This window comes from Macrobrachium nipponense, chromosome 40, assembly GCF_015104395.2.
Source record: "Macrobrachium nipponense isolate FS-2020 chromosome 40, ASM1510439v2, whole genome shotgun sequence".
NCBI lineage: Eukaryota > Metazoa > Arthropoda > Malacostraca > Decapoda > Palaemonidae > Macrobrachium > Macrobrachium nipponense.
The window spans coordinates 2,355,404-2,382,314 of NC_061101.1; the positions used below are offsets into that span (position 1 = coordinate 2,355,404).

At 34.0% G+C, this 26,911-nt stretch overlaps 1 protein-coding gene across 2 annotated transcripts in view; it reads left to right on the forward strand.

Annotated features, from left to right (window-relative positions):
* The window catches only part of LOC135211857 (maestro heat-like repeat-containing protein family member 1), a 31,346-nt gene extending 6,231 nt beyond the window's left edge, over positions 1 to 25,115 (forward strand). Inside the window, exons 5-26 of one of the 2 annotated variants that reach the window (XM_064245070.1) lie at positions 216 to 305; positions 1,092 to 1,245; positions 1,466 to 1,599; positions 1,930 to 2,082; positions 2,763 to 2,947; positions 3,611 to 3,754; positions 3,943 to 4,105; positions 4,505 to 4,684; positions 4,853 to 4,921; positions 5,489 to 5,657; positions 5,873 to 6,011; positions 7,125 to 7,284; positions 7,721 to 8,007; positions 8,527 to 8,664; positions 8,910 to 9,018; positions 9,337 to 9,483; positions 11,120 to 11,143; positions 13,826 to 14,035; positions 14,221 to 14,370; positions 14,584 to 14,718; positions 14,959 to 15,061; positions 15,723 to 25,115. In XM_064245070.1, the coding sequence (XP_064101140.1) occupies positions 216 to 305; positions 1,092 to 1,245; positions 1,466 to 1,599; positions 1,930 to 2,082; positions 2,763 to 2,947; positions 3,611 to 3,754; positions 3,943 to 4,105; positions 4,505 to 4,684; positions 4,853 to 4,921; positions 5,489 to 5,657; positions 5,873 to 6,011; positions 7,125 to 7,284; positions 7,721 to 8,007; positions 8,527 to 8,664; positions 8,910 to 9,018; positions 9,337 to 9,483; positions 11,120 to 11,143; positions 13,826 to 14,035; positions 14,221 to 14,370; positions 14,584 to 14,718; positions 14,959 to 15,061; positions 15,723 to 15,877 (3,198 nt within the window). In that variant the 3' untranslated portion in view covers positions 15,878 to 25,115. The remainder of the gene's footprint in view (positions 1 to 215; positions 306 to 1,091; positions 1,246 to 1,465; positions 1,600 to 1,929; positions 2,083 to 2,762; positions 2,948 to 3,610; positions 3,755 to 3,942; positions 4,106 to 4,504; positions 4,685 to 4,852; positions 4,922 to 5,488; positions 5,658 to 5,872; positions 6,012 to 7,124; positions 7,285 to 7,720; positions 8,008 to 8,526; positions 8,665 to 8,909; positions 9,019 to 9,336; positions 9,484 to 11,119; positions 11,144 to 13,825; positions 14,036 to 14,220; positions 14,371 to 14,583; positions 14,719 to 14,958; positions 15,062 to 15,722) is intronic. The other variant, XM_064245071.1, reaches the window with a different exon arrangement.
* The last annotated feature ends 1,796 nt before the right edge of the window (positions 25,116 to 26,911 follow it).

Consider the following 26,911-nt stretch of genomic DNA (forward strand, 5'->3'; position numbering starts at 1 on the left):
CTTTGGATAAAGAAACTATCGCAATCATTTGGTAAATCTTTCTAATCATTACAGGTAAAAGATTTCATGCTGTTCGCATAATAGAATAATTTTTGTGTGAATTTCCTATTTTCAACCGTATTGAATTGCCATTTTTGAGTAAGATCAGACATATAGGGTTAAATTTTTTTGCTCACGTTACAGCCTGATTCATGCTGTATAACATTTTTTTGCAGATGTGGCATGACTCTCTAAGAGACTTTCTTGCAGCTACCATCACTGCCGTAGGAACAGAGGAGTTTACAGTTAATCTTGGCACAGCACAGGTAGTAGATGTTTTCTTTCTTATGTAATGAGACAAATATTTGTTTGCTAATTAAAAGATGGAATTATATGCGTTGGGCATGGTTGAGTTCCCAAAACACGACTTACTTAGGTTTTAGTATGATAATTTTATATACAGCCATGGTAATTTCCCAGATATTTGACAGAATTCATAAACATCAGAACAAAATTGGTGGTTTTTAAAACATTTTAATTTTTTCTTGCGCTGTGTAGCTTATTCCTCAGATGAATTCAGTCTTCAAGGATGGGGTGTGACTTCCTTGTGGTATATTGCTTTATATTTTAGAAACCTGGATTGTTTAAGATATTTTCAGAGCAGTCTCGCTGAAAGTAAAAACTGGATTATATATGGAACCTCGTGTCCTCACATTCAGTTCATCCAGACCCAGATGTCGACACTTGTCACCACCAGTGGTTTATTGTCTTGTCTTCAAGAATACTATAACCCTCTTGACTTGAAGAAACTATTCTTATGCCCAAGATCCCCTTGGGCATAAGAATAGTTTGTGTCTTAATCACTTTACCGCTGTAGGGGGTAGTTGGTGCAATGTTGGCGTTGCTAAAGGTGTCTGTAGCAGTCTTAGAGCCTTACTTCAAAGTCTTCTATGTCCCTACTTTCCAAGTGGGCCATGACACACCAGTGCCAGAGCTAAGATCTAGATACAAATGCTTTTCTTGGAAGCAAGCTGATATTTTTAGAATTTGGAAAGTGAATTGAAGTTGCTCATCTTCTGTAGACATTCTAAGAGAAACTCTTTATCCTGCAGATGGACCAGGTGCACCTTTATGACAAACAGCCAATGAAGTTGTGTTTCATCATGTCCTTGGTTGGTGTCACTCTGAAACACACAGCAAACAAGACCTTTGTGGCGACAACACTAGACAACCTTTTTAATGCTACAAGTCACAAATCATCCTTGGGTGAGTTTGAAATTCAGTTTCATCTAAAGTTTTGCAGCTTTCGACAGATTCCTGTTTTCATGTAGGAGAATGTGCATAATTATCAGTTCATGTATAAACTTGCAGTTCTCATCAATCAAAATGCAGTTTGTGGCAGCAACCCACAGTTTAAAATATCTTGAAAGATAAGGGGTTGAAATCAAGTCATTGTGATCAGAACAATGAATTATTTCCTTTCCAGAACGTGAGAGTCTTGCCCTTTGTGTTGGACTGGCTGCAGCCACACACACTGACATTGTCTTAACACACATTGAGATGTGGTTGAAAAATGCAGATCCAGCAAAAAAGCCTTTGTCATTCTTCAATCTTATAAAAGTAAGTTCTTTGTAAGCGAGTGTACCTATCTAGTTTTTAATTCATTGCCATGTTGAAGTTTATGTAGTTGACTTAGTTACATTGAATATGTGAAATATTGTTAAATACAGAAATTTTTATTAATACATTGTTTCCTAAACTTATTAAAGTTTAGTTGGTATATGAATAGCTTTTCTTTTTTCTAGCTTCAATAAAAGTCTGGTAAGAAGGCTGTGATTTGAAACTTATGTCTTGATTTTCAAAGTACAAAATATTTTTGAGTTCTTATTTATGCAATGTAAACCTTATGCATGTATTGGTTTGATTCTTATATGAGTTTCTCATTTTTAGCAAGACACAAGAACTGAGGAATCGTCATGGGTTCGTGCCAGCATTGTTTTGTGTTTAGGTCAGATTGCAACCCTCGCACCACCTAATGTTACTGGAAGCAAAGTTGATGGACCCATAATGCTTCATCTTCTGAATATTATTAACAGTAACAAGGTACATTTTAACTTATTATTAACGAAAGAAACCATTTTTCCATCTGATCATAATTTTACTTTGGTAATACAGCATTGATAAACTGAGTTATGAGTTAGAAAATCTAACTGATATTTAGGAGTGCACAGCAACACGCAAGTGCTTGGTATTATACCAACTGTTTCAAAATCTATTCAGATATTCTCTTATAGTTGAGATTTGTTAGGAAGATATGTTGGAATTTCAACAGTACTACCTGAATATGGGGTTATTGACAAATGCAGTATTATAAGTGTATTGTATTGTTGCAGAATTGAATATTTTATACATGGGTTATATATTGGTGGTAGGAAGACTGAAAGTATCCAAATAATGTCATGTTTCTGTATGGAATAGTGATAGTTATTGAGTGAAGATGAATAATGTGGAGAACCAGAAATGGTATTACTTGTTTTGAATAGATTAGAAAAGATGCAAAGTAAATATGGCTTACACTGAAACTAACCATGCTTGATGCTAATTTAAGACTTCTGCATGTAACGACAAAAAATAAAATTGGATCAAACAACTTAGATGGTTCAGCAATGATATTGCTAAATCAGAGATGGACAGAAGGTACTTATGGGTCCAAAAATATAGTATACCTCAGTGACTGTATTTATTTTGGACAAACTTTATAGCTATGAATTGTATATTTACAGAGTGACATGGTAAATGAAGCTGTAATACAAACAATAAGTCATATTGCAAGGGCACTCACACATCTTCCAGACTTCAAGCTCCGCCAGCGTCCATTACTTATTACTCATCTGGTAAACACATCCAAATTTGAAGGAATTCCACACCAGGTGTTGGCAAGTGTGTTGCAGACATTACGAGACCTGTCGTATCCTTTTATGCTCTTGTTTATTACCAGTGTTGCTGTCATAAATCTCTACTATTTGAATACAGACTTTAAATGTTTCATTAATTGCTTTTATTCACAGGCTCCATGTTCTGAGCCCTTGAAAAATAAATATTTGCCTACATTAGCTTCTTGTGTTTTCCACATGATTATTCAAGTTACATTTAAGTAGGAGGGTATCAGAAATTCTCAAAGTAATGTTGATGCCTGTGAATATTCAGTTTGACTGTAAATGAAAGCCTACACTCTAATCTGATGCTTTGGTGTCATGTGATGTTCAAAGTATAAGAATGAGAAGCTGAAGTGATTGACAGATTTCTCCATCTTGTTTGGGGATAGTGTTTCCCAAAGGTGGGAATTGCTTATCTTTTACAGACAGTGTTATCAGTTTTGAGAGATTTGCTTTCACTCAGTTTGGCAAGTGAAAGTCCATGTAAAATATATATCTCTCTCTGATAATCAAAATTGACTTAAAGATATTATCTATTTTCTGTATAGATCATTGTTTTAATTTCAGTGTGACATTACAAGCTTGTCTAGCACAGCAGCTATTTATTTTTCTTTACAAAATTCATCCAGCTATCACATTTATAGTAACATTTACAAGTATCTGTAGTTTTATAATAACCTTAACACTTAACCCAGCGCTCTGGAACCTGAACTAAATGTTGAAGAAAGAACCATCATCTTGCAAGCAGCTCTCACAGCAACTCTGCCACACTTTGGAAAGGCTGACAGTAATGATCATCAACTTCTGAGATGTTTTGCTCAACTTGGTGTACTTCTGAGGTATGGTGTGATAAGTATACTGTTGCACATTGTATTATGGAGACTGGATACTCTTAATGTCTTGCAAAAGGTATTTTCTCTTTAATTCTGAAGACTAAAGACTGAAGTAAAACTAATTATGTAATATTTTCAGATAGTTTTGTATTTATTGACAATGAAAGTATTGTATGTCATCTTGTGCTTTGTAGGACAATAATCCAAAAGGACACCAATCCTGCAACTTTAGACGATGTAACCACCCTGCTCCAGTCATGGACATTATCTCCAGATGAGATGATACGAATCAAGTCTGTAGACCTTCTTCATACAGCTTTGCGCACATACTTTGATCACCTCACATTTTCAGTTGAGGTAAAATGTGAACTTATATTCATTTGAGTTTTATTTTAGATGTTTCCCAATTTTAACATTGGGAATCTGTATTATTCAAAAGTTATTTGTTCATATTGCACTGCCCTTTTGAAAGGTAAGGGCTCAAGAAAGCTTTCTATATAGCTTTTTAAAATGTGAAATAATTCTGTGTATCAAGGCAGGCTGCAGTTCTTGATCTGTGATAAGATTGGTTTTAGTTGATAGAAGATAATAGTCTTAACTACTCTTAGTTCCATTTCTTCATTGAATGAGTTCATGGATTCTCCCAGTGATTAGGTATTAACTGTTGTACAGTAAATATGGATTAGAATTCCATTTTTATATGTCTGCTAACTCTCAAAGACTATTGCTAATGACAGAACCTCTTTCCATGGACAGGCTCCTTCAAACTTCAATCAAACGTGTCAGCTGTTGGCTTTCATTACCCCAAGGCTAACGGACCCTTCTTCACAAGTACGAATAAAAGCAGTTGGCAGCGTATATATGGTACTAAGGATTGCCGGTCGTTACAATGGCCAAGCACATGATTATATGGATGAGAACCTTGAAATTTTGAAGGTATGTTCTCTTAAAAAGGATAGTTGTTAATTGTTTATTATTTAGTATTACTTGACTATATCAAATTAGAAATGTAATGAATTAATGTGTTTCCAAGTATGCAATTAGATTTTTGGTGGTTTATTTTAGAAAAACCTATTTGAGTGTATTTATCAACATAATTTTCAGGCTGCAGAACAAGCAATCCATACAGACAACCATCAGGAAATTGCAAGTTTGATAGAAAATGTTGGCAAAGTGAGTATGTTAACAGCATTCGTTTTGTGTTTATGTAGTTTTTCATTATCAAAAAGAATACATTTCCAAAAGAAGCATTGTTGTTTCAAACATATTTTTTTCTTTAGAAAAACCATGATGTTACATTTAACCCTTTGAGATTGTGGGGTATCAAAGTTTATCTTTAGGAAAGTGCACTCTGATTAAGGACACAGCATTGTGTTTCCTTTGGTGTTTGCTGTGAATTATTTTGTCGTGATATAAAACTAGTTTTGATGTCATTTGGAAACAAAATGAAAATTGCTTTGGGTCTTCATCACCATAGGGTGCACTTAGTGCTTTCGTGCAGAAGGCTTTTTAGGAAAGGATGAATCTGTTTCCTGCTTAGATAACTGACAAGTATTATCTATGTTCTTAGTTTATATACAACATTTAAGAATCTCTGCTGAGCATAGTTCTAGCTTGGTTGTTGATTTTTCTGTAGTGAATAATGAATTTGAGTGTTATGCATTGCAAGATTAAATAAGTATATGCAGCATTTCTCATCATGATTAAACCCTGTAGGAATAATTATGACATGTTTTCCAGGTAATGAGCAACAAATTGTCTTTCATGCAATTGAGATCATACCTGTCCTGTGTTGTTGTGGGGCTTCAAGATCAATTTGCAGAGTCCTCAGAAGGAGTGGCACTGGTCATGAAAACGTTTTTCACCCTGAGAGGTCATCAGTTACATCAGCATATCAAAGAACTTCTAGGTGTGTATAGAAATGAAAACAATTCTAGCTGACAAAATTATGATGTAGTGAGAGACATCTACAAAATAATTTGTTTTAATATAGTACTATGCACAAATTCGGGTCTTAAAAATAAGATCTCATTCTGAGATGTCATTTATTTAATCACAAATCATCTGTAGATACTTTGTTGATTCTGTTTAATGTAAAGTGATTTAATACCTTGTCACTTTCAGATTCCATATACAGTCGCCTGGAGAAAGTTACTCACAAACCAACACGAAAAATGTGTGTAGTGGCATTAACAAGGCTTTCTTCGCATAATCTCAGTTTGGTGATTGACACAATTCTCACTTATCCAGTTCCTTATGAAAGGTATGGTGATGTTTGAGTATTTCATACATTGTGTTTCATAAAAATCCACAATTATATTTTAAGCTATATTACTATGTAAAATAAGCAAAGACTTTCGAACACCTGAACAGTGTTCCTCATCAGTGTTAACATTAAAGTGTATTATTATTATTATGATTATTATTATTATTATTATTATAAAGGATTAGTTTATTCAGACCTCTGAGCCTAGTAAAGGCTCTTCTTGGGCTGGTTAGAGCATTTAAAAAGTTGGGCAAGAAAATAACAGCCCATCACGGAAGTGCTGGTTCAGGCCTCCTTAGGCTATTCCAAATTCAACTGGCAGTTGCACCAACCTCCTTGATATTCGAACTTGCGATGTTGCACCTGCCTGCAGTAACCTTTTCATGTTGGCATGACAAATCTGTAAATGTAAATTTAATCTTAATTGAAATTCAGATGTATACTGTCGCCAACTATTTATTCAGATGCACATTTAGTGACTTTTGTTTGATATTGAAAACTTTAGTCATAAAAGAGATCTCCAGGTACATAATTTTCTTTCGGTAGTATTTCAGAAGATTGTCTGTCTGAATCCACGTGTAGACCTTCTTTTCATGTTATTATACCCTCTTGAGTGACGTTTCACAACTTTCATGGTTTCTATGTCTTTAGAGTATTTCATGATGCGTATATGTTAGGGTTTTAGCCATAACATCTACAAACCTGTAAACAACCAGAGGCTTTATTCCTGACTCCTTACTCTCTTTAAATACACTTTTGGATCTTGCAGGTACTATTCATTCTTGGACAATCAGTCTTGGGCTCTTGTCCAAACAGCAGTTCAGACATAGATATGATTAATGAGGATGTGATGAAATACATTCATCACTTGTTTAACAATTCCCTTCTTCCAACCTTGAAAGTCTTGTGAGATACAGTTCATAAAAATGAGTAAGACAAGTGGATGAAGATCAAGAAGTCACAGCTCATTGAAACTACCTTTTCATGTCTACCATACAAAAGAAAATATGGGACCCAAATATAAGCATATGTGTATGTATACGTATATGATGGGCTTGTCATATAATTGAGTTTTTTTAATCAAATTATTCTTGAACAAAATATTTTCAGGGGGATTTGTGAAACTTGGAGGAATATTGGTCATGATCCTGAGCTGTGTGCTTCTGCATTAGATCTCCTAACTCAGGTGTTGGAACGCACGCAACTCTTTGCAGAACAACCGACTACTACCGATGCTACAGTTAAAATTGCGACCATACCACCTTTAGCAGTAAGTTTTCTGATTTTTTAACCCTTAAAGACACCTAGGGATGTCGTTTTATTATTACAATTATCAATTGTATATTACCATTAGCATTACTGGAATTTGAATCAAGTTATTTTAACAGTTGGTATTTTCACCTTAAGCTTTTAGATTTCCAAGAGGAAGTTGTTTTCATTGCTAAAAAATTCAAGAAGAGCAATCTGTGTTAATTTTGAGGGTAACAATAGTAACCCCATTTTCAATATGAAATTATGTGATGTTACTTTCTACAACTTGTAGGCTAATCAGTGAAATGACCAGGTGTCATGTACATTACAAGAGTATGGAAGGTATTTGTTCATTTTTTAATTACTTTAAACTTGATTGATGTTATTTTTCCAGTTATTATTTTAAAAAATATGAAATGTTTTTTTTTAATTCCGGTGTTTCTTTCCTTTTGCAGGCCATATGTGGATTATGTGAACTCATGCATGACCTGAAAGTTCCGTCTGAGGAGGATCACGAAGAAGGATGGGAGAAGGTTGAAGATGATTTAGAAGCAACACAGCAAGAATGGCAAGCAGCCCAGAACATGGTGTGCGGCAAATTTCCAGAGCTTGCCGCACTCTTACTTATCTCTTATGGGTCATATGTTGAAGTAGTCGCTCCCCTTCACCAGAGTGCATCTGCCAGTACTAAAAGCTTTAACTTTGTACCGAACAGAGGAGCAACAACTCTTGTCCCAACCAAGTAAGCAAAACTTAATATTAAGTTTTAGTTATGCGTGTAGTTTTAAAGCATTTTTCACTAGTGATGACTTAACAGTATCCTGTTAACTTATGTTTACATATAATAACAAGTTTTTATTGTATTCAGGAGTAATTTTCATTGGGCACCCTCAAAAACACAACTGTCATTGTAAGTTTACAAGTACATACTCCCAAATTACCAGCCATTCTCTCTGTAAAGGATTTCCATCCATATCAAAAGGTAGGGATTCGTTTTCTTGCAAACTTGGATGAAATTCTATGAGGAAAGGTAAAGTATTGTCTTCCTATGATATATTTTCTTTATACGTACTGTACTTTCACAACAAATACAAGTTTTTGCATCAGCTCATTGTTTGACATTTGGGAATTAGGAGCTGTATGGTGTAGTTCTTAGAATAAGCAGTTTTATTTAGGAGCTGTATGGTGTAGTTCTTAGAATAAGCAATTTTATTTAGGCCCCTGAACTTATTAATATTAATTTTTCCTTTTCCATTTACAGGATTGTTTTGCAGTGTCTTAAATCTCTGGTTGATGTTCTGGGTTGCAATTCTCTCAGCACTGTTTTGAATACAAAAATTCGAGATGAAAATGAAGAGACCCTTGAAATATTCCTGCACAGTATTTCTGAGATTACTGCGTAAGTGTTGAATTATGAAACTAAAAATGAAATCTTCTATTTTGAAGAAGATGCCCAAGTCGTGTGTATGTGACCTAATGCAAACCTCTAATTATTTAGTAACTAAATTCAGTAGGTATTGCAATAATTGTTTGATTAATCTATTCAGCTGGCAAATGATAAGAAGCAAGTTAATCTTTGTAAAGTATCATTCCCCCATATCTTTAGAGTATCTCACTGAAAGACACGATATTTAATGATTACAGGATGATGGTACATGAAGCACCACAGCATATAGAGAAGCTCGTGAGTTCTTTGGATATGCGACATGCGTACGACATGCAGAGAGTAACTGTAGCTGCTGTATTTGCACAGGTAGGCTTTGTTTCATAGTATACATGTAAAACGCTTACATTTTATGACGTGTATTAGTTTGTTTTAATGAGAATATTGATATTTATTGCTATCTTGTTTGGTGACATTCCAGGTGGAATTCTTAATAGGGCGATATATTTTAAAAATTTTAAGCCATCCTCATGTCATTTTTAAACTGTACAGACAATAAGTGTCCCAAGAAAACAGAAAAATGCTTAACTTATCAATTTGCACAATAAATTTGTTATGCGATATCAAAACAAATTCCAGACAGGCACTAATTTGAATGATCATGGAGGCTTTATGTTTTGTTTTCAGTTGATAGCAGAAAAATGTGGTGGAAACTATGAACTCCTAGAAAACATCACAGATGGCCTGTTGACAAGACTGAACGACCGGTCTGTCATCGTTCGCAGGTTGGCTGTTCGGGGCTTAGCTAACTTTGCTCATCTTCACACTGATCAGGTAACACTGAAATTATGTAAAAAATGTCTAGTTAGTTTAAATGAGCACTATTTTAGGTTGCAGCTTCTCACATGTTGCATGTGAGTTTGTTTAAGAACACCACGACTGTTCTGTATGATCACAAATACTAAACAGTATACGTATCCATGAAGCACAAACGTATTTGAAAAATTAAATAAACATTGATTACCCTGTAAAGCATTTTGGAATAGAGAATTGTGAGATGAGAATTTTGAATTCATGAGCCCTTCATTAAAAGTACCAAGTTAATACTGCCTCATCTTTCAAGAAGTTCCAGATTTCATTGACTTTTGTTTACAAAATACTGATATTGGATTGACCATAAAGTACACTGCAGTATTTATCTGTTTCGTTTGCTTTACCTAGTAGGTGTTTGAATTGGTGTTCTGTTGTTCATTGTGTAGCATTTTCATTTGTAAATGCTTAGCATTTTATAAAAATACTTATTTTCTCTTGATGCCCAAAACTTTTAAGAACAAATGTTGTTGAGAGAAAGTGGAGCTCACTGTTGTGGTATAGGTGTAGGTCTTCCAACAAATGCAGCATTTCTTTTACTTTGTGGACACAGTTGACTGTAAAACAGGTATTGTGAGGGCAGTAAGAAAATCAGTAGCAACACCCTTCATGAAGTAAAGAGACTGCTGAACTACTGGTCACTAAAAGTATCAAATATTGAAGAGCAAATCATTTTGGTACTTGTTTATGGCCTGTACACTGTGCAGCAGAGACATAGGTAGTGACAAAGGGATGCAAACCTTGCTAATTGAAGACAGTAAATCAATCAATCTAAAAGTGTAGCTATATCTACCCTCTGTTTGGTTAATAATTGAAATTTAGCAACATCTCTTGACTGATTTTCTTGGTTTCCGTTTTATTTTTTACTCGATTTATTAATACCTAGTGTACTTTGTGAGTCTAGAGTATCTATACAGTACTATATACTTTTAACTTCTTTGTCATTTTGTAAAGCAGAAAATTTCAAATATTTACATTAGAACAAGCAGCATGCTGTATAGTATATGTGCTTCAGCTACAGAATTAGAAGATTCTTATTTAGTTCAATCACTTGTTCAGCATATGATAATGGCAAATTGAATGAGTTGGATATGGTTTCAGTATCACATCCAGTTATTAAATGGAATGTATGTTTGCCTTGCATTTTGTATGATTATATGGATTTCATCATTTATGTTTTGTTCAGGATGACTTCTTATATGTTTTTGTTAGCAATGGAACTAATACTTCATTGATTGTTGTGGTAAATTATTGAAAGAGCATATACATTTATATATATATATCTTTATGTCTCAAGTATTTTTTGATTGAATTGTGTAGGTCTAAACATGCAATGATTTTAAGTTTGTGCTTTGTCACTGACGACAGTCATTCACGAGACGTCTTACGTAATTAACAAGCTTGATATGACTGGCGGCAATGTCGTTAGCAGAGGTGCTGATAGTGCTTCATCTCGAAGCTTCAGTTCTCAGAGCTTTGATAGAACTGTTCACGCAGCTTCCATTGTCCGCAGACATCTCTGACATATGCATATACTTTGATTTAACAAGAATTGCTCATGTAATCGTTTTCTTTTCTTTTCTTTTTTTTTTTGTTCTAGTGCTATTTCCCACAGTGGTTTGGGGTAAGTTTTTGCTGCTAAGTAGAATATTATTGAATAAACTTTATAGTAGTGTAGAGGGAGCACAATGTTTATTTGGCATTGCACCAAAATGGTTGTTGTGTATTGGGCATGGAACTGGTAATCAAGACGGCTACTAACCACTTTTAACTGTTTACGGTTCCAATGGAACAATAACAAATTCAGAAATATGCATTATTTTTACAGTTAGATAGAAAGCTCTATTTTATTTGGGTATGCCAAATGTATGACACTTGTCTTTGGATCGTTTAGCATAAGTTATAATGTATAAATTTCCTCCCCGTCAAATTACAAATATTTCAGATACCAAATATATAAGGTACTGTATTGTGTATGTGGGTCAGTTTGAGTCCTGAACTGTTGTTTTATGTAGTCTTCAGTAAGTTCTAGGTAATCTTTCTTGAGGTTTCCAGATATAGAATGCTGTAAATTCACAAAGTATTTGTTAGAAGCATTATGACAGTTATATCAACTGGCTCCATATTCAGCGCTGGTTAGACCTATCTATCTTCCCAGATGCTGAATTCGCTGGGTTTTTGTCAATGTATCACTAGGTTTTTCCAGAGAAGATAACAGTACTGTACTCTGTTTTAGTAGTCTTCAAAGAGATTTAAAATTGCAGAGAAAATATTTGTACTCTTTAGTTTTTATTATTCCAAGTATCTAAATTTTAAATGTTATATTGGCCATGTTATTAAAATGCAAAAGCCTAGGAAGTTAGTGTATCTTTGATGTTGACTGACATAGGTGTAGCTTGCAATGAAAAAGTCGACATTCTTGCTATGAACGTGTTCCCACGAAGAAAAGGAAACTTACAGAATCTGTGACCAAGCCTGTTTGGTAGTAACCAGAGAGTGCTGGATATAACTGGTCATAGTAAGGTGCCAAAAAAAGATGGTTGACCACTCTTTGCTGTCTAAGGTTTGGACACACATACTTGTCTTTCAAGTGAAATTTTTTTCATAACTTACGAGAATATTTTAATTATTAAAGAAATACTATCAGATATTATGATAATTTCAGAACGATGTTTTTCCAAGTGTGTGGTCTATGAATGTTTATCGTGAGAAACTTGATTAAGCTTGAAATGTGTATACATTTGTGTGTGTATGTAAACATAAATTGTACATATTCTTACCCAGTAGAGTTCCAGTGTTCATGACCTTTGATGTTGTGATGCCAGTTAAGTAAAGAGATTAATTAGTCATATATTCTTCAACTATGTTATTCTCCTCAACTATCCCAGGGAGGTCGAGTCATTTAATACCAAATTGGTACTTGTGTCAAAAGCAGCATAACAATACAAGATTTTATTCGCTTTTTCGCATGTTTTAGGAATCCTGACTTTCATTGCCTTTTCTATATTAGCATATCTCCAATTGCTGTTGTGTTGCATTTGAAAGTGTTCCCATAATATTTTAAGTTTTTGTATTCTTGAGTGATGAATTTTCTTTGCATGATTTTTTAGGTGTCTTATGGCTTGCAAGAGCATTTTGCTAGTATTTTGCATTTCATGTTATTTGCACTGCATTCTGGTTTGCTTACAACTCTTGTTTCAGATTGTATTTTATTTTGCAAGTTTTGTTGCTTCTCTGTTGATTTCAGAGTAAATGCTTTTGCTGCACATTAGAATGCCATTGAAGGTAATGTAAGTTGGTTGTGTCAATAGTCACGGCCTTTTTGGATGGATAAATATATAAAGGGTTTGTGAAAGAGTGCAAAGATATGTTATAAGGCCTGAGCTTCAGTCTCAAGTTGAATGAATTAATGCCAAGTTACCAATTGGTGGAATGTCATTTCTGTGAAAATATTGAAGACAGTGTGGTCCTCTTAGTTATTAAAATGTAAACATACAGTCATTTCATCATTGTTACTGTAAATATCTTAAATTCGTTAAATGGTATGTAATACTGTGCTACTGTAATTTTATCATTAGTTCAGGATGTTAGGTGTGTTTTTGTTGCTTAATTATAAACTTTCTGCGTTGTTATAACAATAACTTGTTGTAGGGTGTCAGGGACATTGTTTGTGATAGCTCTTGATAATCCTTTGCCACTTACTTTAAACTTTGAACCATACAGAATAATGCACTCCGAACTTTGAACCATACAGAATGATGCACATAGTACTGTATTTGCATATATATTCCCCATGTACGGTGTGGAGATTGAGAAATGTTGTAGATTATATAGAGTGCTTCTATGTAGATCATGTGAATACCTTCTGCAATACTTCTGAAGATTTTTTTTTGAGTCAAATTATACAAAGTATACATATCTTGTTTTGGTGGGGTGTGTGAATAGGATGTAACATATCTCTCTGTTTGAAGAGATATTTTTCTGTAATGAATCAGTGACTCGCTTTACAAAAGATTATCTTTTATGCCAAACATAGTATTGCTATATTTTGGCTACAAAAATATGCATTTTAAATTTCTTGAAAATTTGGTCACCTTTTATCCTAACATTTTCAGTCATTAGGAGTATATAGCATGGTGTTTCATAAGTAAAATTCTGAGTTTTATTAGTTTTCCAAATGTCTTATTGGTGATTTGCTCTGACAAAATCTGTTAGGTGTTTTGAAATTATTTACAGACCATGTTTTCTTAATTAATAAAATCTTAATAATTTTGCATGTAACGTTACTGATGATCGTATTCATTAGGTGTCGGAAAAGCTGACCGAAATCATCTCGGCACTTGTGGGGGCCACAGATCAAAGAGACGGAGTCAGTGCCGAAGGAATCAGCAGTGAAACACAAGTTGCATTGGAAGCTCTGCGAGGTCTGGCAGCCCTCTTGCCACGTTTGCCCAAAGAGAGAGTTCTTCAGCATACACCAACCTTGCTCATTAGGATTAGATTGTTTACTGAAAAGGTAAATATACTTAAAGCTATGAAATTGTTTCATACAGTACTGTATATTGAAACTACAGTATTTCATTGGCAAGATTATTTATTTCTCTTTTGAAAAGGTACAGCTTTTGAATTAAGTAAATGTAATTTGTAGAAATTTGCTTATATCCCTTCCTGGTTTGCTAGAAGTGTAATTTTTTTTCTTAGTCTTCAGGAGAAGTGAGAGAAGCTGGACTGGGGGTGCTGAGAGGCCTGGCAGCATCAGTAGGAAACACAGAAGAATTCCAGGAACAAATCCATCTTCATCTTTTGGCATCACTTATACATCTAGAAGATCCCCACCCTCCAACGGTCGTTGTGAGTTTTGATTCATGTGATCACTTTAATCCTCTATGTATGACTTTTTATAAGAAAAATTAATTCCAAATAAGCTACATTCATTTTATGTTGTCACTGAATTACTATACAGTTTAAGAGAACCCAGAATTTTACCTTTAATTTTATTAAATAGTACCTTGTAGCTGATGTCCAGTGTAACAGGGATAGTTACTTTTTTTTTTTTCCCCACAGATGTGTAAGAGTGCCTTGCAGGCACTAGGCCCCCATCTTGGATCAGAAGAGATGTGTTCCATGTTCAAGACTCAGCTTGTGCCTAGTGGAGTCTTGACCTATCATCAGTTTATCACAGATCTCACTAAGCATATGGTATGTGTAAGATATTTTTTCATAGGATAGTTTTTTATATAACAAACCCATTAGTCATAATTTGCCTTGATTCAAACCTTTGCAGTGCATTAGTATGATCTAATCAGACTACCATTATTCATCAGTTGCAATTTTATGTTTAATGCTGTCATTCATTCGTTGTTTTTCTGAGAGCTTGGTATCTGAAGATATTATAGTTCTCAAAATGAGTAAGATTAATTTGCCCTTATTTTCTTACAGGTAAATGACCTAAAAGATCACCTAGGGTTTTTCATTCAGGCTGGTTGCTCATACTTCAAGAGTTCTGAACCCTCGCTGAGACGTGCAGCTGCTCTTTTGATAGGTAGTTTTTGTCTTTTTTTAAACTTTTTTGTGAAATATTGTTACTTATGAAAAAAAGTAATCCTTACAAAATTATATTTCAGGTGTGAAAGCACTTATTATTTTTTATGATGGTGTAGTTATGGAATGATGCTTCTTATGCCATGAAGAAATTCAGTTGGGTAACTTGAGCTGTATGGTTGGATCATGATGCTATTATTTATTGCACTGGTCTCTCTTATCTTTGATAAACATTCATTTGCACTATACAAGGCATAATATATTTGACTTTGTAAATGTCAGTCATTACCAATTATGTAGAGGAGTAATTCTTTGTTAACATATGGTCATATTAATGTTTACCTCTAACCTCATTAATCCTGAGAAGGTAAAATTTCACTGTTGTTGCCTCGGTCAAATATTCACTTTGCACTTTCTCCTGGAGAGAGTGTTAAACACGGAATAAAGTAAACATAATAATTATGTGTACATGTGTACAAAATCCCAGAATTGAAAATAAAACTGCACAGTGGGTGCAAACGGTCTCTACAGATACCTTGAACGTGAGGGTGGTTTGCAAACATGAGTACTTTGGTACGTATTAGTGAATAATTTTGTATGCTATCACATAAAATGATAAATATCTCAGAAAATATATTATAATACATCTTTGTTTCTTTCAGGTAACCTAGTTTACCACTGTGAGAATGACCAAGACATTAATGTAGCTTCTGTCAGCCACGGTCTAACGTATCTGTTACGGGATCCCTACTCATCTGTACGTACAGCTGCTGCCATTGCTATCCCACTTCTCTTCAGGCATGAAGATTTACTTTAGCTGGAAAGAGTTCATTTAGACATCGCCCCACTGTGATCCAATCATTGCATTAAGTGATATTAATATTTATGCACAGGACCATGGAGGTCTTTCACTGTTATGCCAGAATAGACTGTCATGCAAGTGCTTTATTCAAGTATAATGTTTATTGTGTGTATATTATGATACAGTTTTGAGTGTAAGTATACTTTTTATAATGGGATTTTAAGATTTATTGAAAGCTTTACTGTAGGTTTTTCATAGGAGCTAGTCATTCCTTTTGGAGATGTGTATTGCAGTTATCATATTTGTGAAATGGTTTATGATGATGGCTGAAGTATTTAAACTTTTTAAAACAAAATTAGCCTTTCATACAAACCCATTATTTATACTTGGTCCACATTCATGGTCTTCACAAATCATTGACATGCCAGTCCTAGTTCAAAAGCAGATTGTTTGCTGGCCATTAGCCTTGTGCATGTGCCCCATGAATTCCAACATTCCAGCTGCTATTTTTGTGTAGACTTGACCATTTGTCGTCAGCAAAGCTGTGGTTTTGAGAGCGGAGCCTGCAATCTTAAGCAGTTGGGCTGTGTGAGAAAATTTAGTTATGTTGTTTCACAACAAATCCATTACTTATAATTAGCCAGGATTGTAATTTAGGTGGGAAAGACTGAGCTACTAAAAACCCAATTTGACCGATTGAAATGAAGGATTCATCCAAGAACTCATATGATTGAGATAAGCAATGGTGTCAAATCTATATGACTAAGAATTAAGAATTTGTAACTGCATGTTAAATGGGTACTCTTGTAAGAAATATCACAGAAGAATGTACTTACTAATAATAGAGGTAAAGGATATAGGAGGACAAGTTGGTGATAGCAGTGATTTTCCCCAGAAAAGCTTTTGGGATTAGGGTGGCAGCATTTAAAATTTTATAACCCCCTCTGCAGAAATAGCCAGTCTTCGGCAACTTCTTTACAGGAGCTAGAAAGATCGTGATGGAGATTTAGTCAATTTTAAAGCATTTTAAAAGAGAAAATTCAAGATTTATATTTACCCATAGCTCCAAACCTAGCACACTTCCTTTGGCTTTTAATTCTAAGATGCCTCAAATTTTACAGCAGAGCTGTATGGAATTCTAGTTGACATAGCAAAAGAGCTATAATCGACAAGGGTAATTTTGCCATTTTTTCTGAAGGCATAAGTGTACAGATGGTATTCATCTGACTTTTTGTAATGCCTTGACTATAAGGCATTTGTTGATTACGTGAATATCCCATCCAGGGAATATGAGAGAGATTTCTCTCCAACGCTAAAGGTGGGGATGGCAGGTACATTCTCTCCAAGGTTTTCAGAGAGAATGTAAGTCACAGAAGTATATTGTACTTGTTGCAGGAGCTGGCCTTCTGCGGCAAATTTAAGTTTAACATTTATATAATACTTGTTTATTACATTTTATTTTTTATTTTCCCATAATTTTTGTGTTATTTAACCTTAATTTATAGCAAGTAATTTTAGTTTTTAGCTAACTTTAATTTATGGCAAGTGTATATGTAATATTCTTCTATTTGCTGTTCAGCTTCTGTGATTAAGACAGTTATGATGTAAGACAACACCCAGTTACCAACTTAATCCCCTTGAATTAACGTTATCTGCCATAGCACTTCAAATACTTCTCATTTGCTAAATCCCATTAGGTATAATGAGTGTGAAAAGGCAGTGAAATGACACTTAGTCAGCAAGGAAAACATTCACCTGAAATGTGCTAGGAAAAAAAAAAAATGCATTTCAAGTTCTGTTGCCTGGGACCTCAGGATCTGTGAGGTGCATGCTCAGTGCTGCTACTCAGGGAAAGATTTTCTTTTGAGTTGGACATAGTGTGTGTTGGATTTGTGAAGACCACAAATCTGGGCTAATTATAAGTATATAGTAATGACTTTGGATGAACAAATTGATTTTTTCATTTTAAGAACAATCGAGTGTCATGGCTATTGTTCATTATTTTTATTGCTGATGTTTGTTCTTCCCACCATGGGAGATAGTTGAGGGTTATTTGACCAATCTTCTTACCCCAATTTGCACCGCTTTCTGTCTCGCTTTTCATCAGCTCCTTTCAGTCCTTTCCTACCCACCCCTGTAGCTGATTACTGCTTGCTTTAAGCTTTCCATGCAGCTATGGTGGTATTAAACGTTCTTTGCGTCATCCTTGAATTCTGTGTCTCCATTGCTTTCTGGCCTTTGGTTGCATCTTCCTTAGCTGTCCAAGAGGACTTAACTTGTATCCAATTTCCATTTTTCACTTTAGAAGAAACATTTCAAAAAGTGACTTAAAGGTTCCATTAAGCCAACTTATAATTATACTCCAACCTAGCTGACCAATTTCATTTTCTTTAATTTTCAAGTCATTGAAGAGCAAATCCTTTGGAACACTTATGTAAAATGTGTCAATATTCATGGTATTGTTGTTATTGTACAGAAAGTTCACACAAAACTTCACATTCCCATAAGTGACCACTGTTTTGCCTGCTTACTGACAAGTGTTTATTGTGGGTTCCAAGAATGTACCATTTTTTTATGAGAAAGATTTTTTCATACAAAACCATTAAAATTATATACATGTATGCTTATATTTGTGTCACAAATGTTCCCAGGTTCATCATTCTTTTGTCTTTCAGACCGAAAGGGGCAGTCTAACCATGCATGCTCAACCTCCTTAATCATGCATTTGCCTGATTTGCTGATTCATTGGGAGGTTGAGATGCTGGATGCCCCCATTTATTTATGTTTGCATTTGGAATCCAGAGGAGCACTAAATCTCTGGTAGCTTTTAGAGATTTTCAAAAATTATGAAGTGAAGAGTAGGATATGTGGTTTAGTGCACTTACCATCAACAAGGAAAACTTGTGACCTCAGTAATGTATGTATGCCTCATGGTAATGCCACGAGTGAAATCGGCATCGAGTCGGACTGCAGTGCCAACTCCATAGTCTCCATGCTGAAGGGAATTTTCTGCACTGTTTTGAGGGCCAAGTTGAAGATCAGTCTTAACCTCTTCTTGGATATGTCACCACAAACTTGCTGCTGCAAGTTAATAAGGTTTGTCTTCAGAAAGAGGAGTCTGTAACCAACTGTAATGACATTCACCATCCATGACAGCTGCTCTGAAGAGGTAAGGGTCCCTGTATGTGGAAAACATAAAAGACATGATAAGTATTACTAGGAAGGGCTTGACAAGTACGCAAGGGTTAGCATTAGTAACAGTGACATGCACAAAGCAAAGCGCAGAGCTGCACTACAAGCAAAACACAAAAAACTCATATAGCTTACAAAATGCAAAAGTAGTAAAACTGGTCACTACTACATCATAAAAGTGGTTAATTATTGAAAATATTTAATTTTCCTTTATTAACAATTAGCACTAATACAGCAGTCCTCTGGAAAGCAAACACCTATAGACAATAAGACCTGTTAGCAGTACCAAAGTCTCATGGAAAGGGAGGCTTCTGAGACATAACTTTGGATCCAGATTTTGAAAGCATTGGGAGTGTACCTTTTGTCTGTCAAACAAATGACTGGTGTACCTGGGAACATTTACAGCATGATTATAGGTTGTATGAGAACAATGAAAGTGTTCGTTATAATTCTGTATACTGTAAACTGCAAAGTGACCTTCTCTTATTTTTCTACTTCACTGTGGTGTACATTTATGAATGTTCTGTTTATATAAAAGTGACTGTTACTGTTACAATTTGGTATTTTTAACTAATTAATGAAGCTTTTGGAAATGCAGATTTTAGTAAGGTTGCTTTTCTGCATTTGCTATGAAGACATTTCTTTGTAACAACTCGGTGCCAGATTTTATCACAATGTTTTCAAAAGTTGGCAGTGGAGCCAGCTTATGTAAATACTAAAGATTTTTTGTGGGAAGTTTAATAATAAGCTTTCACAAATACCTAAATAAAGAGACCATAGAAGTTTACTTAATTATTTTAGATATTTCTAGTACTCTGTCTATTCAACGCAAAAGGTTTTGAAAACTTGAGTTTGATGTTTTTATATATACGTATATGTAGATTTTTCAAATATGGGGTCATTATTGTAGTATAGTTATAGTTAATGCATCTAGATATGTTCTTTGCTAAAATTAAGCTTTATAGGAGTTGAAATTCACTATAGAAACATTTAGACCAGTGTGTTATATTTTTGACACTTTTCAAGATTCCAAGAAATTAAATTGCACATCTTTACTTTTCTTTGTGAGATGTAGTATCAAAAATGTTTGTAGCTAGTTCATGAATGTGCCAAGTGAAATATGCAAACTGCAACAGATGGAAACTTTGGTCTTCCATATGGAATTCCTGTTGATATATTGTGAGCTTGCTACACTTAACTTAAAAACTTTTTCGTTCTGCTTTAATCTTTATATAAAGTTATTCAGCATAATGTTGTTTAAGACTTTGTAGGGTTTATTCATCCAATCTTTGCTCCATGAATGATTAAATATCACCAGAAGGCATTTGTCATAAATATGTAGGAATATAGTGTACTGCATCAGTTAATGATTTCCATTTACTAATAGTTAAAAGTTTGAATGGCTTAAAGTTAATATTTTTCTTACAAAATTGATAGGCAAGACAAAAAAATTACCTAAAACTATATTAAATGCATTGCCAAGATTTAAATCAAAGTAGATTTGTGACTTGCATAACACACAATACTACAAGTAACATTGATTTTCAACCAGGCAAATTTAAATTAACAAAAAGTAAAAGAATTTCATGACCAATAAGAAAAATATAAATTTACAAACTTGTGACTGCTTTGTTAGGGTACAATATTCATGTACGTATATATTGAAATAGTTTCAGATATTCTTGGAAAGTTAAAAATAGACTAGTTTGCACTTCAAGTCTTGCATTTGTATATTTGAAAACTTGTGAGGGGCTATACTCTGTGGAGGGAATTGTCATGGAATACTGAACCAAGATACTCTACACTTACTGTTGTGTACAGGTCATATATCAAGTATTGCCTTCTTTGAGTAGTATATTTTATTTATTATTCATGGTTCTGTATGCTATTCATTCTTAACAACAATGTCAAGATACAAAGTTTTCAAAATTAAAAAAAATACAAAATGTATATTATAACTGACTGGGCAAAGCAGAGTAAAATTAAGTATATTAATGAAAAGCTCAAAGTTATTCACAATAAGATATTATCAATATATTTTCAATAACATACAAGCACAGAATAGAATTTGGTAAAGCTTGCTGGAAAAAATGAGGCGAGTGGAATAGGGTACACATAACAGAAGAAGCAAAAGTAATTATTTGGTTTAGAAAACGGGATCTTAACCTTGACAATTCTTCAAATTCTGTGTTTTTACTGTGATGTGTATGTGTATATTGATTCCCTCTACTCTGCTGTACACTTTTTACTCTAAACCATTTAATGCTGCTTTTTTAATGTAAATAGCTTTCAGTTTTTTATCAATATCTTTTGGGATTTTACCAAGTTTTATCAGCTAATAATTACATATATCCTTTCTTTTGTGTTTCATAACCATAAAGTTTGTTAGACTTACGTTTTAAGAAGAAACAACAAAATGTATGTATAACAGATTAATGACCATGTATTGTAACTTTCCTTTTAGGGATTACATTTAAAAAAACAACTATTTTCTGTAGTTTTAGGTGCAGTAAACAGATCTGTACATACTATTTGTGAACACCAAGACCTAACCAATTAGCAATTGTAATCATCACTGATTTAGGACAGTATTTCATGACTGTGATATTGCTGATTATGCTTGTGATAATCTTGCAAGAAAGCATGAAGAGTTAAGCATCAATACAGAAATAACTATAGCTTCATAGAGCTGGATGGAATTAAACCACCTGTGCATATTTCCTGGTGCAATCTATAGCTTTTTTATGTAAGGCTGTACATGGTTCTTCTACCCATTTGCGCTAAATGGGAGCCACGGCTAAAATATAGTTTATGATTACCAAGGGTTTTGATGTTTATGTGCTATCCTTTCTCTGAAATTGAAATTATAGAAATAATTTCAAGTTGGTTCTTTTTACGCTCTTGAAACATGATGTTCTAACTAAAATTACATTTGCAAAATAGTTCCGCACATCTTACTTATAACTTTCGTAGCTCGAGTATCTTTATTTGTTGCTCTCACTGTTCAATAATCTTGGACATCAAAATGCTTGTGAATCATATAAAGAATGATGAATATTGTGGGAGGTTTATGATTGTGTTATAACTGATGAGAGTTTTTTTATAGCATATCAATAATTCATGCTTGTAGTTAACAGCATATGCTTAATAGGTGGCAGTAATTATTAAGTTTAATTAATATTCTGAATGATGTTGAGGTAATTTACTATCATATTCTATAGTTTATAGAAAAATATATTTGTATTTTAGATGATTAAGAGTATTGTGTTTTTTGTGTTTGCACTAAGTAGATTCAGTATTATTAAAAATGACATGTTCACCAGACTATATTTATTGTAGAGTACAGTATATTGCACTCTAGTCAAAAGTTTGCTGCAAAAGTATCTTAGCTACTCATTTGCCTCTTCATTTCTTGTACTTTAGTATGAAGAATCACTGGACAATATTATAGGATAGAATACAGATTCACTGCAATTTAGAAGTGAAGATTTAAGTTTTTTGTGAAGTACTCTAAAAGAAAACACTTGACTTTTTGTGAAGACTTATGGGATAGGCAGAGAAAATCCTTTATCTAACTTAAGCCTGCAGGAAAAGCTAGGAGAATAGGCCCTCTTTATAAGTGTAGAGGCTTTTGACAATTTCAGGAAAGAAGAGAAAATATTTAAGTGTTGGTGGATGGCAGAGCCATTACAGAACCAATTGTTTTTGGGAGCTTAGTGAATTGCATATTGTAAATACTGTACAGTACATTTTAACCACAAACAGAAAGAGATAGCAAAGCTATTATTTACAACAACAAAAAATTTGTCTAAAAATAATGTGAGAGGGCTACTAGCTAAATGGATTTATTAGATAGAGACAGTTTTATTATGAAAGTAAAAGTAATATATGAAAGCACTATTTTAAACACATATAATGCCTTTACAGATATATGTACGGTATAATGTACGTACTGGTAAATAATTGGAATAAAGAAGAAGAATGCTATTTCTCTTCAAAACAAATCTAAATAATTTGCATACTCAGAATTATTACCTATGAGAGATGTTGAATTATAACAAAGAAATAATTAGAAATTAGAAATGAGGGGAAGTGACAAAAACCGTCTCCTGGAGGCAACACATTAAATTAATTGTGGTAATTTTGTAGTCTTCAATAGCAGAGTTGGTAGTAAAAAGGAAAAACTAACTCGGTTAAGTCTGAACATTAGGAGAATACTTGGAGGCCAAGTTTTAAGCGGTATGGAGGATTTAATCATCAGAAAAAACTTGTATAGGAGAGACAATAGTACATTATAGAAGGCAAAAATGAATGCTACAAGAACAGGGGAAGGCGTCAGATAGTATACTGTCAATGAAAGCAGAAAACCATTTGGATATAAAGCTAGAAATATATTTTGAGAGCTGTGGAGTAAAAAACATGGAAGTTAGGTTACAATTTTCATCTTAACTGTGCCAAATGTTTTAGTAGATATTAAGAATAGTCAGAATATACCCCGGAGATGAGGGCTAGGCAGTGAGTAAGGTTGGAGAGAATGGTGCCAGTAGTGTTTAGTTTCAGAAAATAATAACGATTCAAGGAAAAGTTTGTAACCTTCATAAATAATAATGTATGATAAAATAAAACTAAATGTATAAAAAGACAAAAGAATGATGATAGGGCATAGGATGAGGGAAAATAAAAGTATTCTATCCAAGACTAAGAATTATCATGGAAATGGAAATCGGGGTGTGTGCTTTTTTCCCAGTAGCAGCTCAGACATGGTTACAAGGACAAGGAAATTTAGTTGTAGAAGTAAAGGAATTTATGATAATGGACCATAATTATTTTGAGTAAGAGACAAGTTCTTAGGTTTGGTACCTCTCTTATTAGGTGACAAACCCATATTTCAAAGTTCAGTTACAAAGATGTGTTACGGACTTGGAAGCGGAAGTAACACAAGTGGGGAGTATCCATAGCTAGACATTCAAGAAGCAAGACTGGCTGAAGCAAGGTATTGTAAAAGAGTTTTTGTGTTGAGGAAAGGACATGCTTTATTCCTAAAGTTATAATCTCAATTACATAATTTTAATTAAGGATGTCTTGTACGTTTGCTCACCAGACATGCTTATAATGCTTTAGAAGGTATTCATATTCAGGGAATATGACATAGTTGGCAAGGCAAAGGCCAAACAAGGGGAACAAAAGTTCATTAATAATATTTCAAGAAATAACGTCTGCTGAGAAGTTAACAAGTGGAAATTCACATTTGTGAAACCTGTTGAGGTTTTAATTATTTGTTTAGTAGTATTTGGTATTAATAACAAAAGATTTCATGACTTACCTCTGTACGTAAAAGTAAAATAAGCCCATTCTCCAGTAATGGTACTTTCAGCATCTTGGGGAGGATATAATCCAGTTTAAGTGTGTGGTAGACAATAGTATCAGTAAAGTGGAGGCCTGAAAAGGAAATTTTGAGTCAATATTAGGAGGTACATTATCCAAGTTGAATTATAAGGTGGAGTAGTAAACACAATCCCCACCTTTTAATTGTGCAGGAACAAGAGAACAGCTGTGATTTTTTTTTTTTTTTTATGTATGGTATGTATTGTTTATTATGTAAACTATTAAGATTGTGTCCCCTGTATTTATTTTTTTTTTTAAAGAATTTCTGTAATGCAAGACTGGGGCTTGTTAGCAAAACTGTCATATTGTTATGTGCTGTTCACGGGGAATTTTAAAAGAGATCAAATTACGTGGCTATTTTGGTATGCTCAAGACAAAATCACAATGAAATCGAGAAAACTGCAATGTGAGATGAATCGGTATTTTTCATAGCGGCGGATCATTTATCTTTGTAAAGTGGTTTAAAATTCTGTGAATAGACTTGTATCATTGGTGGACCTTTATAAATTCATAAAGAGGAATCTTTGAGAGTTCTTGTGAGAAACAAACAATGTGTTCAGCCACCAGTGAGTAAGTCTGAGATGAGAGTCTTGACTCTTGAGGGACCCAGCTTAATGATTTTGTAATGTTTGATTGTGCCTAAGTCTTGACTGTAGAATAAAAGTTATACCACAAGCTTGATCTTTTCAGTTCTGTCCTGAAAAACTTACTTGTTTCCTTCCAGAAATTTAATTTCAAATACTTTTTAAACACGGTCTTATAAGTAATACAGTAACACAGAAAAGTATGCCAACACTTTACACACTGTTCCACTTAACACTAAGTTCAAAAATGATTTAAAAGGAAGCCAATAATTGTTGAAAAGGTTTCGCACAAGAATCATAGTACTAGGCTACTTAAATTCCAACAAACTGATAACAGACTTTACTTTAGACCGATGTTTTCATATCCAGTACCTCACAACTAAATTTAAAATTTATATATATTATATATATTATATTATATATATATATATATATATATATATAATATATATATAGAAATATATATTTACAACTAAACATATTAAGAACTGCAAATATTTTCATCACAAACGTTAATCCAAACCATTACTACTATTATACTTGGAGACTTCAATGCACACAAGCCATGTGGAATTTTAAATTAGTCACATAGAAACTGAACAATTAAAAAGTTGCCTAACGGACTGCAATGTTTAAGTGAAAATGAAACAGACATTTTTTTCTCACCCTGAGAATAATTACTTTAAAATACATGATTGCTAATAAAACTTTAGTTCTTACTCATCATTCGAAGCATAAAGTTTCATGAGTGATATGCAACCAATAACTGGTTCATACTCTACTTCTGATGCTGTACATGGCCGGCCATTCTTTTGGGGTAAATTTGTTTAATAAGACTATACGTACATACAAACACATGTTGTACTTTATGTTAAGTATCGCTGGTATAGCGTCTATCCTAATTGACTAACAAGAAACACTCACTATACTGTTTTTTTTTCTTCTTCTTCTTATCTGTCCATCCGCCTGTGGTGTTTTTGTATGGTAACACTGCGTCCCGGGCTTTAGATAGTTACATTCAGCTTACATTCAACGGTTATAATAATATCCTATTTCGAATATTAACGGTGTAATTCGCATACAGTAAATTATTAAAACACTTTTCAGTTGCAAATGTACACCCAGATATCCTTTTATTTACCTAAAACTTACACATAGCGTAACTATCTAAAGCCCGGGACGCAGTGTTACCATACAAAAACACCACGCGTATGGACAGATGAAAAAAAACAGAGTGTAGGTCTACATACAAACCCAAGTATGACTAGTTTTTCTAGCCAGAATTTACGATATTGCCGATAAACAGTAACACCATCTTTTACTGCAATCTATGGCTATCCAAACTTAAGTGTAATTAAAGACCTACCGACTTGAAAATGCAATAATTTCATTACAGCAGTCATAACCAACAACGGGTGACTTCAATGCCATATAGTCCCTCGGGTATTCAAAACCATGCCGAACTGTTGACCATTTTGCTCCACAAATAAAACACCTGATCAAAAGCAATAACTGCGCTGCTCAAACTTGTGTCAATTTGGATTCAACTGGATTTATTACGCCAACAGTGTTGTATGACCATCACTCGTACATAACCCCGTGTAATCTTGATGAGATAGATATATGTGATTAGGACTGTCGGCAAGAAATTTAAAAATTTTGATAGGCCTATTGTATTACACGATGCAATGAGATAGGGATAAAAGTCCGTTTTTTATGGCAATAATAACGCAGAAATGTACACCACAAAAAATGCTCTACCAAACGGAAGGACCTGCCATGTGATACGGCTTTCTGTCATCGAGAAACCATGCTCGGCTCAACCGCTAGCCGGAAATGGAGCCAAGGGTTCATTAAAGTTAATAATAAGCCATGGCGAAGCTTATGT